Raw genomic sequence first — 13719 nt, forward strand, 5'->3', positions numbered from 1 at the left:
ACTTAATTAAAACTTGATTCTTCATAAGGGATGGGGTGTGTGTGTGTGTGTGGGCCTGCAAGGAATTCAAGTAGGGGAAAATATGCATTTTCTTTCATCTTCTCTCTTGCAATCTCAGATCATTATTTCTTTTGCTTGTAGTGACCCAAGTTCTTCAGCCTTGAGAGAATGCAAGTGCCTTACAGCATGCTAAAAACACTGAAATTAAATAAGTGGTAGAAGTGGTGAACTTCAGTATATGGACTATGAAGAAGCAAGTTTCTCCCAGAAAATATAGGACAACCTGGATAACTGGATGCAGAACCAAAGATGCCTAAATTAAGTCAATTCTACCGCTGTAATGTTTTATGTTTTTGCTATTCTTCTAATTTTCAAAAGCTTTTAAGAAAACCTCTACATGCCTTTGTAATTGTTTCCCTAAGTAAAAGATAATTCTGCCACACACAAATAACCTGCTAGTGATATATCACTCAAGTTAATTACTTTAAATTAATCTCATATGGCTTTTTCTATGGAAATAAATGACAAGAAGACAGAAAAGAGGAATGATACAGGGCAAAAAATAATTTTGTCATGTCCTGAATTCTAGAAAGAATGTTTTGCAATTATTTTTCAGAGTAGTTTTCTGTTGTGAACAGCAAGAGCAATTACTTATATTACTCTACAAATTGTAATCTGCTGATACCTCTTTTCCTCCAGCTGATACCTCCTTTCCTCTAGATGAAAATCCCAGCTGACATTTATATGAGTGACTTTAATATGTAAGTATGAAAGAAACTACAAAGTGAGATGGGCAAAACCTTTGCCAGTGACCTCCCAGTGCAGCCACCAGCGAGGCTGTTTCTGGCAACTGCTTCAGCAGCATGCCTGGTTAGACTGGGAATGAAGGGTCTGGTATCTGAACGAAACATTTCTAGTACATCAGTGATCATTACCCAAAATTCAAAAGTGATCCTGGTATGAGATGTGCCTTCTTTACTATCACGACCTCATTACGATTTTTTATTAATTTAACTAGAGCTGTGTTATGCTTTCTGTCTGAAAAATGCCCTTTCAAGCATCTCTGAGCACATCTCTGCCACACTGGAGCATTCTATTCACGGGATGGAGAGAGGACAATGACACCTCTTGAACTCTGAGTTCTGCTTCCTGATGCAGAACGTGCTTTAAGGTGTTTTCAGCATTACTTGGCCAACACTATTTTTCATTGTTTTCATTGCTAAAGGTAGGAAATGGAAACTGGGAAAAATAGAAACCATCACCTTACCTGACACTGAAATCAAGCGTACAAACAGTGCACAAGAAAAAGAAACACAAAAAATACACACACACAAACAAAAAACCAACCAACCAACAAACCAATAAAAAAAATTTACTCTCCTAGTTTTATCTCCAAAGTCAAGAGTTGATTTGTCTTCTGTCTTCTGCAAAGAACATACCATTGGAAGAATTTTATATGTTTGGCATGCCTGATAAATAATTACAGTAGTATTTTTGTGCATGGGACTTATCAGCAGGAAAATTACTCCTGTGAGTTATTAGGCAGTTTCTTATTCAAGAAGAAATAAGAAATAAAGCAGTTTCATATTCTTATTAATTTAATCAAATAAAAAATGTATATATTATGCAAGAAATGCAAAAGAAATGATGCTGTGATGCCTGCTCTGTGAAAGCTTCATAAAACATCATTCCATAGTTGATTTTATCATATATATGTGAATGATGCTCCCAGGTGATGCAGGATATCATAACTTCCCTTATTAATAATAATCTTACAAGGCATCACAAAATGTACCCACTACTTCTATTTTTATGTCATTTTTCATCTTGAAAAATCCAAATCCACTTGTAATAATAATATAAAAGGATAGTTGGGCCCTGATGTGGAAAATGTCCCCACTAGATGGAACACAAATACAGTGTTGCACGAGGGATTTGAGGACATGAGCTGAACAACACTGCCCAATATAAATTAAATAGCATTATTTAGACTGAAAGACTGTAAGTGGCATTTGGTCAGTATCATGGGACCTCTTTATCCTGTGAGATGACAAGTTTTTTTAATCATTCACAAATGGTCAGGCCCCTGTATCTGCCGTTTTCCATCTGCTCTTCATCTCAGTGGCTTCTAGCACTGGTCTGATACTTCCTGGGACACGAGAATGGTACCTGCTTTCTGTCCTGCAATGTCTGAGTTATCTCTGCGAGATTCCCTGGCTATTCAATGGCAACTCTGCTGAGCTCACAAAATTGGACCAGGAGCATTGGCCAGGACATTGTGGCTGGAGACAGCAAAACACAGCCATCAAATGCAATTGCACTCTCTGTTAAGCAGCAGGTTTCTTAACTGTTTGAGTAGGTCTTGCAGCTGACAGTCTTGCTGTGGAGCTATTAGACTGACACAGTTTCCAGTCTTTTTGACTGTTAGGGCATCCTCTTTAACAGGAACCTTTTTCTCCTCTCTACTTGACTCAGATCGATTACAGTCTGGAATGCAAACAGATTCTTCACTGTGAAGATATAAAAAAGAAGTTTTTCAAGTGTGTATATATTGCCAGGTAGAACAGAGTTGAATACTGTACAACAAAATACAGTTGTCTGACAATTACATGTACTTTTCCACTCTTCAAAGTTCCATTGCATATTGATTGCCGATAGGTTTTAAATGAAGAGTAAATATTTTTGAAGGAAATGCAATGTAAGAAAAAAAAAATCCAGACAATACATAGACAAGAAAACTTTCCAGATGAAGAAATATAAACTTTGGGTACAACACTCAGCAATCAATGTTTCTGATGGTATTTTATCTGCAGGAGCCCTCAGGTGTGTGCTATGTGGTGTGAGTGTTGTTGGCCCTACATATGTGTGTGAATGCTGTACCCAGGGAAAACATAACACTGTGCAAGTGTTTCACTGAGCACCCTCCTGCAGCAATAAAATTTCCCAAGGGACATAACACTTGGGAAAAATGAGGGTATAATTTGGTCACCCTCTAAGGTTACATTTATAAATATCCTACAGGGCTGGATAAAGCATGAGTAGATTTTTAAACAAATGGTAAAATGGTTCTTACACTTAGTAGAACACAATGACACAATGCTTCTTAAGAGCATTGTTTCATGAAAGATGCATAACCATCTTTGGCATGTGTGTGCTTGCTTATTTATGAAAGGACATGTATGGAGAAATGAAATTCCTGTCCCATGGGAGAGTTCAACTTTTGGAAACCTGGCTCGATTCAAAATGAGAAGGATTGCTGAAACCTCCAAGTATTTCACAGAATTAAGTAGTTTGAAATATTTCAATAGAAAAAACATCAAAATGACCATACTAAAGCTATTAATAAAATAGAAAAAAATCAAGTATTTGATATTCATTAAATTGTAATGTTGGTACTTAATGTCATGCAAAATATAATGATTAAAAAAATGAAAATAAGTTTATGAATTAAATAAATGGAGAAAGTTATTTTTAAAACGCTTTAAACTCTATTTAAAATTACTTTGAAACCTTTCCTTACAACTACTGAAAAGCTTAGCATTTTTCCATAAGACATTTTGATTGAGAAGAACCCACATTTTCATATTGAATGTGTTTTCATCAATCAGTTTTTCTCTGCCCTTTTAAAAACTTCTTCTGGTTAGACAATGTAACCCCTATTATGTAGTGGACCTATCTTTACTCCAGGTTTGAATGCTGCTTCTTTTCATCCACCTGACTGGTTTAATGAGTCAGGTGTAAGATTTCTCCTTCCCAAAGCACCATATTACAACAACATCACACAGGACATGTGGTTCAGATCACTGGAATGAACATGGTGCAGGGTTTTTTGGTAGTCAGATGGAACACAGAAATCAGCAGTGGCAACATGTTATCTTTTTTTTTTTCTTTTCTTTTCTAAACATACTTTATGGGATAGACAGGAATTACAGATGGAGGATCTAGCCTGGAATTATCCAGGGCTGCTCCTCCTGTTCACAGACATATCACACTGACCTAAGGCCACTTGCTCTTTGCTTACCTGGTCATTGTAGCTCGCCCACCATTCCCCATACTCCCTTTTGGGGTGAAACACTCTATTTCCGACTTGTTCGGGGGGGCCAGTCTCCTGCCTTTGTACCTAATAAATCACGACAACAACAGGAGCAAACAGAGAGAAGTGATTGTGTGCTCAGCCTTCTTGGACAGCTGCTGTGCAAAGGGCCATGCACATGAATGTTACTGTGGCAGTGGAAGAGAAGAGTGCAAAGCAGCTGTGGGAGTGGTGGAATAACTGCATAAAACCCCAGACCAGTGTTAAAGCAAACAGGGTTTTGCAGGACAGGTGCTCACCGTTTTCTTTATATATATATATATATATATATATTCACCTATATCTGTATTTCTATATAGGAGGAGCTAAACAGTTTTACAGAATAAATAACATGCTAGCACTTCAATATTTTTTCGAGTTAGATCAAAACAGTTAGAGAGAAACAGTTTAAGAAAATCAACACTTAAATTAAGAATTAGTGGGAAATCAGCTGGTGGCCACGTTCTCAATCCTAACATATTTCCCTGATCCTACATCTCTGTAATATGTGGCTTGTTCCACTTTTCAAAGCAAGCACCAGTGTAGTGGTTTGGCTGGGTAAAATCTGTGTGGGCTCACAGTTCATGTTGTGAATGGGACTTCCTCTCTCCACTGGCAACAAATAGAAGTTAGATGACTTGCTGAGATCTAGACATAAAGTCAAGTGAAATCAACCCCAAACCTAGAGCCCAGTCCAGCACTATGCATATTTTATGTATAAGATCTCTCACTTCAATGAAAAAAAGTCACTTGGATAAACAGCCTCATTCTTGATCATCTAATTAACTCATGGACGGGATACGAGATAAGACCTGGTCATGGTTTAGTCACTGAACACTCAGTTGGGATGTGAGTAATGTAGAGGTTTCATACTGTCTCTCCTCCCAGCAGGGAACTTCACCCTAATTGTACAAATTCTTGTGCTAGGTGTTGAAATACCTGTTTAAGTCTTATAAGAAAAAAATTGGGCAAAATACCTGCACGTGTCTTCTCAAAGAGATTTTGATATGCCATCCCCAAATCCTATGAGCTGCCCTTTTAACACACTTCTGTGGGGAAGCTTGTGCATTTAACACTGTTAAAATCACAGAATAATGGACTTTTTTGTTGCTCATTCATTAATCTAGATAACAAAAGTACCTTGAAGAGAATTACCCTGTAAAAGAGAAATAACCTGAGCACAGAGAAAGTGAACTAAATATTGGATGCAGTTGTAATAGACCCTCAGATGCAGTGTATATTGCATAAATCACTGATGGAAAAGATTAGTGAATCCGAGTGTGAACCAGAGATAGCAAAATGAGGTGCATAAGTGCAAAGTCCTTTGGTTGACAAATTAAAACCTTACTGAGAGGAGGAACAACAGCAATTTTGCAGACTGGCTACCAAGGTTTTAAGACAATCCGGACCGTGGTATATGTAATGCTCCCAGATAGGCACGAAGCTCGCACAGGGCACATACGTACTAAATGGAAGTTGATTCCTAGGGCAGAGGAAAAAGTGGATGGGCTTAGACAGCAGATAAATTTACTGAAAAATGCAAATGAAGTCAAATTGGATAGTACAAAATTAATTGGGATAGCCAGAGAAAAAGAGGAGAGAGTAAAGGATGTGTAGAAACTTCACAGGAAAGAAAAGGAAATAAACTTGAAGTGAAGGTGTTAGACATCAAAGAAAGTAGAATTTAGGAGGAGCAGGATGAAAACATGGTTATGTTTAGATTAAATAACCCAAAGAGATATTTTGTCTAGTAAGGCAGAGGAAAAAAATCAAAACTAGGAAAAACTGAGAGACTAAATGCTCACAACAAGCAGGATTCTAGAAAGTAGACAACAAAAGGAAACAAGAGGTAAATGTCCTTGGTAACCCCATTCTGAAGAAACCCAGGTTAGGATTGATGTGACCCAGATAAATAACCCCCAGAATTGTCAATTTCACATTAGCATAAATTTCACTACCATGAAAATCAGCAGAGACATTGCTGTGAATCTTTCAAGTTTATCCACCCACTCAAGAGCAAATTGCACCATCAGAAGCAACACGCTGTCTCATAAAACCTCAAAGTCTTGAGCCATACTAACTGCTACATTGCCATTCATTCTGTGCTAAATGTCCAGGTACTTATAAAAAGAGTGACCAAACTAATCAATCCTGCAGGTGTGGAAAGTGCATCTAACTGTTGAAAGGAAGCTGCAAAGTTCTTTGAATGACTATTCTGGAAAGGCACGCCAAAGGCTCTGTGTAAAATATTTTCAGCTCTCACAGCAGACACGGGAAACTACTTTGGCTCAGAACATCTTGCATTAGAAAAATGTCCCCTTCCGGGTTGTTAAAACCAAGGATTGCTTTAAAAGAGCCAATCTGTTGAGAGGGAAGACCCTCAGGCATTTCTTTGCAGTTGATATAAGAAATACTAATGTGAAAAGTAATTGGGTATTTTGGAGGAGGCATAAAACACTACAGTGTGAGCAGTATTCACAAGAACAAATTATTTTCTCCTTTACTCCAACTCTAGTACTATATACTGTTTGGAATAGAGAGAGAAGACTTTGTTTCTGTGCAGAAAGGCAGCTACTAAATTCCATTAAAGGATTTTAAGTATTTTTGGTCGTCTTTATGTGTTTTTCTCACATCTTTTGGTGGGAAATTGTGATCTGTGTCATTTTTTTTTTGCGCAGGAGCAAGTTTTCTTAAGGGAAATATTTAATGATAAATACCAATATGTAGATCTAATACCAATAAGTGTTGATCAGTGACAGGAAATTTGAGAAGTAATTCCCATAAATTCACACACTGCAGACCTTATACATTTGCCAAATGCTTGGTCACGTCACTCTATCTTACACAGCAGTGCCCTGGTCTCTCCAGAGAACCTTGCTAGAGAATAAGAAACTCCTGGGCTGAGAAACCATGACTGTACTGCCTTGGTTTTCAGTGAAGCCAATGTAGATGTGATACATAGTAGGAAACCCTAGTGAGACTGCTCAGGTTTGAAGGACTTCTAGATCTCTCTCTGGCCTTCTTCACCTTCCAACAAAACTCCTCTTGTAGACCAATATTAATGGATAGTATGGGAAACAAAGGAGGAATATGGATATCGTCATCCTGAGTGAGATCAGTAGTGATTTAATAAAATCTGTAGGAATCAGCTTTTATGTATCTGTAGATCCCTACATTTTTTTCCCTCTTGTGCTGACAAGTCTCTAGATATGGAGAATGGGCTTTTTTTAGACTATGCCTTCAGAGTAGATCCATATGTTGGTATCCTGGTGGTCTTGACTTCATGTTAGGGTGAGACCCATTGTTTTTCATGGTCCCTTGTACCTCTGCTCTTTCCCAGTTTCTATGCAGAAGGTGTTGGATACCTTGATCAGCAGCACATGTCACATGGCTGTACATCCCCTATCCTGAGGATGTTGGCAGGCCAGACCTGGAAGTTATGTCGTAGCCTATATTTGTGAATAGTTTGGTCAATAGACATTGTTGTACCATTGAAAAATAATCTATGGTAAGGGAGAGGTTCTATTAAGATGCCCACCCTATACAGGGTGAGAGACTTCTCAAAAGACAAGAGCTTGCAATAGCAAAAAGTATTTTTCCAAACAATCTGAAAAAACAATATAGGTAATTATAAACTGGCTTTTACTCCTTGACATAAGGGTTTTTTTTCTCTTTTTCAGTAAAAAAGTTTAACTGAAGGTATCTCAGGGTATCTTTACATTTTTAAAATGCAATTCAAAGGTAATTTATTGTCTTGGAGATGGAGAGCTGCCATCAATCCCTACTTCAAATGCAATCTTATATTTCCATGCAGAAGTGTTATTAATTATTGAGTACCCAATGTGTGCTTTACCCTGTTAACTTACATACAAGCAGTATATTTCACCTGCAATATTCCTTGGTCTTGATATAAATAAATTATAAAGAACTTACATTTCATAGCAACAAAGTTAAAGCTAGCCTTTAGATTAAGTAAGACAATCTATACTTGCAGATTTCTGCATAAATACTAAAGAAAGGAATATGAAAAATATTTAGTGTTTTTACTGTAGGGGCTGCTTTGAACTACAAATGTACTGTGTTCTTGAAAATCGATTCTGTGGAATTGGTCATGCTATCTTGAAATTGCAGCATATTGCACTGAATATTTTGAAAGGGTCTCAGTTTATTGTGTGAAATTTCCCCATTTATGTAATGGCTAAAATAAATTGTATATGATTAAGCATTCCACTTTTTTCATTTAAAAAAAGAAACAACATATAAATATTACTTGCTTATTAGTACAATTTCAGCAAGTAAAATTCCTTTAGAGCCAAACTTACGATTTTTTTCAAGTGTAGCATAATATTTTACTTTTTTTTAAAAGCTCATTCTAATTAAGCAATCATATGTAATTGCAGCTGGTGAATTAAAATTACATTTTTGTTGGAATGATATACAAAGCATTACAGTGGCTCAAGAGAAGATTAGACTGATAGCAAAATATTACCAGTCTGTTTAATTCCCTTGTTCCAGAAGGGTTTTTTCTGAAATGCTGGACAAACCATTGTACAGGATTTTCATACAGTAGTGTCTTACTTATATAAACATTCAATATATAATGCTATTAAATGCAGATTAAAATACTTACATATTATAAACATATACATTTTAGCAGATATCTGCTTTAAATTTCAGTCACACTCATGAAAAGATATCTCCCACCAAACACAGCTCTCAGCCAGATGAAATGCCATCTCTTCCACCAGTCCACATCAACATTCAGGATACAAGTACAAATACCATTCATTATAATTCATACAGGTGTTCCCACAGTGGCAGACTGGCTCGTGACTTGGTGGACCTTGGAAGGACGATGGTATATGTCCTAGTCTTCTGTTTATCAGATTAATTACAGTGCATCAAATTAATTACAATGCCAGTTTTTATCAAAGTTTTCTGTAGAAAGAAGCAGAAGTTCCTTTGGTAGACAAACCTGGTAGACAGGACCTGCATTGTGCATGCTAATGACCATGAGACATTCTGCATGGCTTCTCTGGGTGTTCTCCAGAATGTGTGACATGGACTGTAGTGATATAGTGTATGGTGCATTAATTTCTCATCAAAATTTTGGGAGATGGGCTTGAAGATGAAAAAAGAAAAAAGTAAAAGGGATTAACATTGTTATTAAAAATACAAAATCTTGCTTTCACTAAATAAATATAGAACTGTTGGGTCCCATCTTCACTGTTCCTTCCTTTTCTTTCTTGCAATACAATAGCAAGACTTCATTTTGCAACCTAAAGCATATGTAGGTAACAGTGGCGGGGACTGTTCACAATGTCATTTAATTTGCAGACTTCAGCCATGATATTTGTTTCAAAATATTGGTAACAGCATCTTAATAATACAATAATGCCTAATATTAGGTTTGAAGATGTGTTCAGTTAATGCAGTCAAAAAAATTATATCAATCAATCAATCAATATTTTAATTAAATTTGAGGGGAAAATTCAAAACAACAACACTAGCACTGTACACAAAAACCGTTGTAATAAGGTCATTCAAGAGTATAAATTAATTATACAGATGGAATATTTTAGCAGCAATTTATTAAAAGCTTTCAGTAATACCTTTCACTGAGTTTTATAAAATATTCTTCAGTCATTTCAAATACTTCAGAGTATTTGAAGTTTAATGAATCACAGTGTCAAGCTTGTCCAAAAAGACACCAAGACTAAATTATTTAGGGAAAAGTGAAGGACTCAAATCATTCGGTAATCTCTCAATCTAAATTTTTGTAGCATATCAGATTAAAGTAGCTCCAAATGATCCATTTGGGAACTGATTCATTAATAAATGCAGACTAATCCATCAAAAGGACAATGACTTTCTCTGAAGAGTCAATTTTTTTATCCTGCATGCATCAAAATTCAATTTTAACAAGGCTATGAAGGAAACAAATAATATCATGTATCACTATGCCCAGACTTTCTTTTTTTAAGTAAGAACAATACTCGTTGGGTCAAACCTTCACCTCATGTAAATTGTTATCTGCTGTAATTACATTAAGTCATGTAACAAGCTTAGCCCTCAATTTTTTGCCATCAACTCATAATACAGAGGCATCTAATCACTTTGTGCAATTTGTAGTCAAGGGTCTCATTATAAAGAGCATCTGGAGAAATTAACTTATTTTTTGCAATTCAATTATTTTTTCTGTGACATCTTTTGCCCTACAGTAATATGCAGTCCTGTTTTGAGCAGCCTTTCAACTTTTCAGTCTCTACAAGGATTTATTGCATTGAGGTGGGCAATGGCTAAAAGCTGGTCACTGTTACAGTTCAGAGATGGTGCCAGTAATTTCTAGAATGTAACTTCTTAAGCATTAATTCTCCCAGTTCACATTCTCTTATAATCTCCCAATTAATTTTCTGTAAACACAAAAGCTGATTAGAAACACTAAAAATCACCTCTAAATTATTTCATTTGTCTATAAATCTTCAGGATTTCAAATAATGTCCCCCATGTATGTTTTTTTCCTATGGTGAAATAAAATTGGAATTGGAAAGATCTTTTAGTGCAAAGCTATTATTACAGCCTGATGGGGTACAAGACAGGTAGAACCTCTCTTCTGCCACTGACTGACATAAAAATTACTTTACTTTTCACCAGTCTAGAAAGCAACTCTTTTTTTCCAATTTTTTTTTCAATCAGTGTTTATACAAGACAGAATGGCTCCACCAAGTTCCAGTAGAAAAGCAACCCATGCTGCCATATATCACAAGCTGCTGGTATTACTCCACACAACAGGTTATGCACTAGTCTTGAGCTCAGTCTTGTGGGGTTACAACCTCTTCTATATTCAGTTTCTAGTTTTCCATGTTTAAATCAGTTCAACTGCTTGCAGAAACTGCAGAAGTGTTGACTTTTATGAAATCTGTGACTGTCTAGAGTTCAAGAAAGTTATGTTTTGCCTCATTTTGCCAGGCAATAGACCTGATGGAGTGTTAGTATTAGTGTACTGTAAGACCAATGAGATCACCAGGAGTATCTCAGCCCTTTGCTTATGAAAATTTTGATTGTGAACCTATAGGTTGTGTTCTGTAGAAGTGTGGCAAGTAAAAATGTTTAAAAACTAGTTTGGAAGTTAGGTGTAGTGTTCTTTGATCATGGTTCAAAACGTGTCAGAGAAATGGTTCAAGCTGCATATATATGAATACAAAACTGGCACTTGCACTATAAAACTGTGTCTCAATAGAATATGCTGTGGCAGAAACTCAAGGTCAGTATCTTTATCAATGGGTCTGCACATCAGGAAAGGGAACCAGCTTCAGCTTTTGACAAAAATCTCTCTAAAAGGACTAAAAGCTCCATGTCAAACAGCAGGCCTGTTTCATATCTCAGGCAAGTTGCTGAGGCAAAGGGAATTTGAATCTTTCCCATTTACATTTGAAATTCTCAAGCTGATAATGCACACATATACTCTAAAAAGATTTGATCACAGCTTGATGACCATGACTTCAAATCTATCTACTTTTTCATGTATGTGGCTTTCATCCAGAGAAAAGCTGATATCTGGACAGTGGGAAATGCATGGGTTGCATCTTGGGGACCTTGGCACGGTGTGTGTAACAGAGGCAGAAGTTTATTCTGATGGGGATTCCCATATGTCTGGAAAATCAATGTCCTCCCAGGACTTTCTTCATAATTCAGCATAGCAGTAGTGAAGCCTTGAAGAAGATTTCACATTTTTTATTCACTTGGTCTTTTTCAGTAGTTTATATGAATTTTGATCATATTCAACATTAGAAGTACTGTTTTTAAAATTTATTGTGGAAAATAGAGTGGACTTCTTGAGAAACTTCAATTCAGACTTCTGAAAAAGCTCAACTCAGGATTTTGGTGCTGATGCAGATGCATCATTATCTGCAGATGCATGATATAATAGTTAGACTGGAATATTTCTAACCACGAATGGCAGCTTCTAGGCTGATCCATGCATACTTTCTTATTTTCTGGTCCAAAATAGTTCCTGTTTGAATGGCAATGAAATAGCTATAGTCAATCATAAACAGGAAAAGAGAATAGAGTAGGGAGAAAAGCAGTTGCTCCTTGCAGAAACAGAGCATGTAGTGTTATAGTAGACACCTGTTTCCAAAATATTTCATTATGGCACAGTTTGGAACTGCCTGTCTAATTATACCCTAACTGTAGACACTGGTGGCCCAGGAGTGAATTTAATGCAGTGGGAAAAAAATCTACCACGCTTACTATGTTTTCTTCATAGGCGAAAAGGAATGCCAATTAACAGCATGTGAACCCAGGCACCTGATGGCTTTTTCTGATGTACCAGTGTAAGACTTGACAGGGAGAAACCTGATTCTGAAGTGGATGTGTGAGTATCTTTGTTTAAGTTAGTAAGATAAAACAAAATGATGGTGGTTTATATAATAAAAATGTTGTGGTTCCCCTAACAGTGAGTTTGGCTCATTAGGACAGGGAATCTCCAGTCCTGGATAAAAGCTGTCAGTACTACCACTTCTGCAGATGCATGCAGAACAATGCTCAATTCTGTGATCATAAAGTGAAGGACAAACTTCTCAAGTGGACAAGACAATACATTAAAAAACCGGTGAGCAATCTGCTTAGTTTGACAGCCATAACTTATGTTTAAATGATTAGGAAATACTTCATCACATAGTAAATCCAAGTAGAACAAAGTATAACTGCCACACCGGGTTGTTAAGCTTTAGTCTCAAAAAGATTTATGGAAAAGTGTCTATGATAAGGTGCAGAAACATAGGTGCATAGTTCTTCTGTTGTCTAGTATTGTGCTGTTCACAGCTGTATGGAGTAATTAGGCACAAAACACAGTCAATATATCTTGGATATACTTAACGTTATCTGACTTAGCTGGTGATGATTCTTTCCTTTAGAGTGATCATAGCTACCTGCCTGGATTGCAGATTTAAAGTGCTCATTAAAAAGATGATAATCTGTCTTGGTTTTTTTTAGGAGGGTACTTTTGGCTTGTACTGGGCATCTATAGGCTTCTCTCTTTTGAGAAAAACACCAGTAGGGTTTTAAAGACATAAATAGCACACACACACATATATATATATATATATATGAAAGACAGTATTTAGGGAGGTTTTTAATACTTTGCTAGCTGCTCAGAACAGTTTTTTACTTGCTTTAAAGGCAAGAAATCTTGCTGTTCTTCAGGTAGTTGTGGGGAGATGATTGTGAAGCTTGGAAAATGGAGCGTGTGTGCTTTGGCCCATTTAAAGACACTTTCCAAAAGACATAAGCAACCAGTGGTTAATTTTTTTTTTGGTGAGAAATCCAGGACAATGATATTAGAAAGCTAAAAGGAGCTTTTGAATATCTGCACTATTCTCCAGGTCAAGGTAACATGACTGAGACCCTTTGATGTGCAGTCCTGGCTAGAAATATCATAATAGCAACTCTTGCAGTAGAAATATACAGCCTTTATCTTCCGTGGAATAGCAAGTTATTTGAGAGCCAGGAGAGGATAAAATAGCCCTGCATTTTCGACCCTTGCAAAAAGGCTGTGTGGCATATATGATAATATACTCACTCAATATGCTTATCAAGGTAAGATTTACTCAATGTATTCATGGCCTTCTTAGTCTCTATGAAAC

The 13719-nt window shown here is 36.6% G+C and overlaps 1 protein-coding gene across 6 annotated transcripts in view; it reads right to left on the reverse strand.

Annotated features, from left to right (window-relative positions):
* The window catches only part of GRM5 (glutamate metabotropic receptor 5), a 247122-nt gene that overhangs the window by 12508 nt on the left and 220895 nt on the right, over nt 1-13719 (reverse strand). For 4 of the 6 annotated variants that reach the window (XM_088159342.1, XM_088159343.1, XM_088159344.1 and 1 more), the window contains exons 10-11: nt 4022-4120; nt 2349-2510 (exon numbers count right to left, since the gene is read on the reverse strand). The exons of 1 other annotated variant lie outside the window; for it this stretch is intronic. In XM_088159342.1, the coding sequence (XP_088015468.1) occupies nt 2349-2510; nt 4022-4120 (261 nt within the window). The remainder of the gene's footprint in view (nt 1-2348; nt 2511-4021; nt 4121-13719) is intronic. One more of the 6 variants, XM_088159346.1, reaches the window with a different exon arrangement.

Source organism: Sturnus vulgaris, chromosome 2 (assembly GCF_052056855.1).
Source record: "Sturnus vulgaris isolate bStuVul1 chromosome 2, bStuVul1.hap1, whole genome shotgun sequence".
In the NCBI taxonomy this organism is placed as follows: domain Eukaryota; kingdom Metazoa; phylum Chordata; class Aves; order Passeriformes; family Sturnidae; genus Sturnus; species Sturnus vulgaris.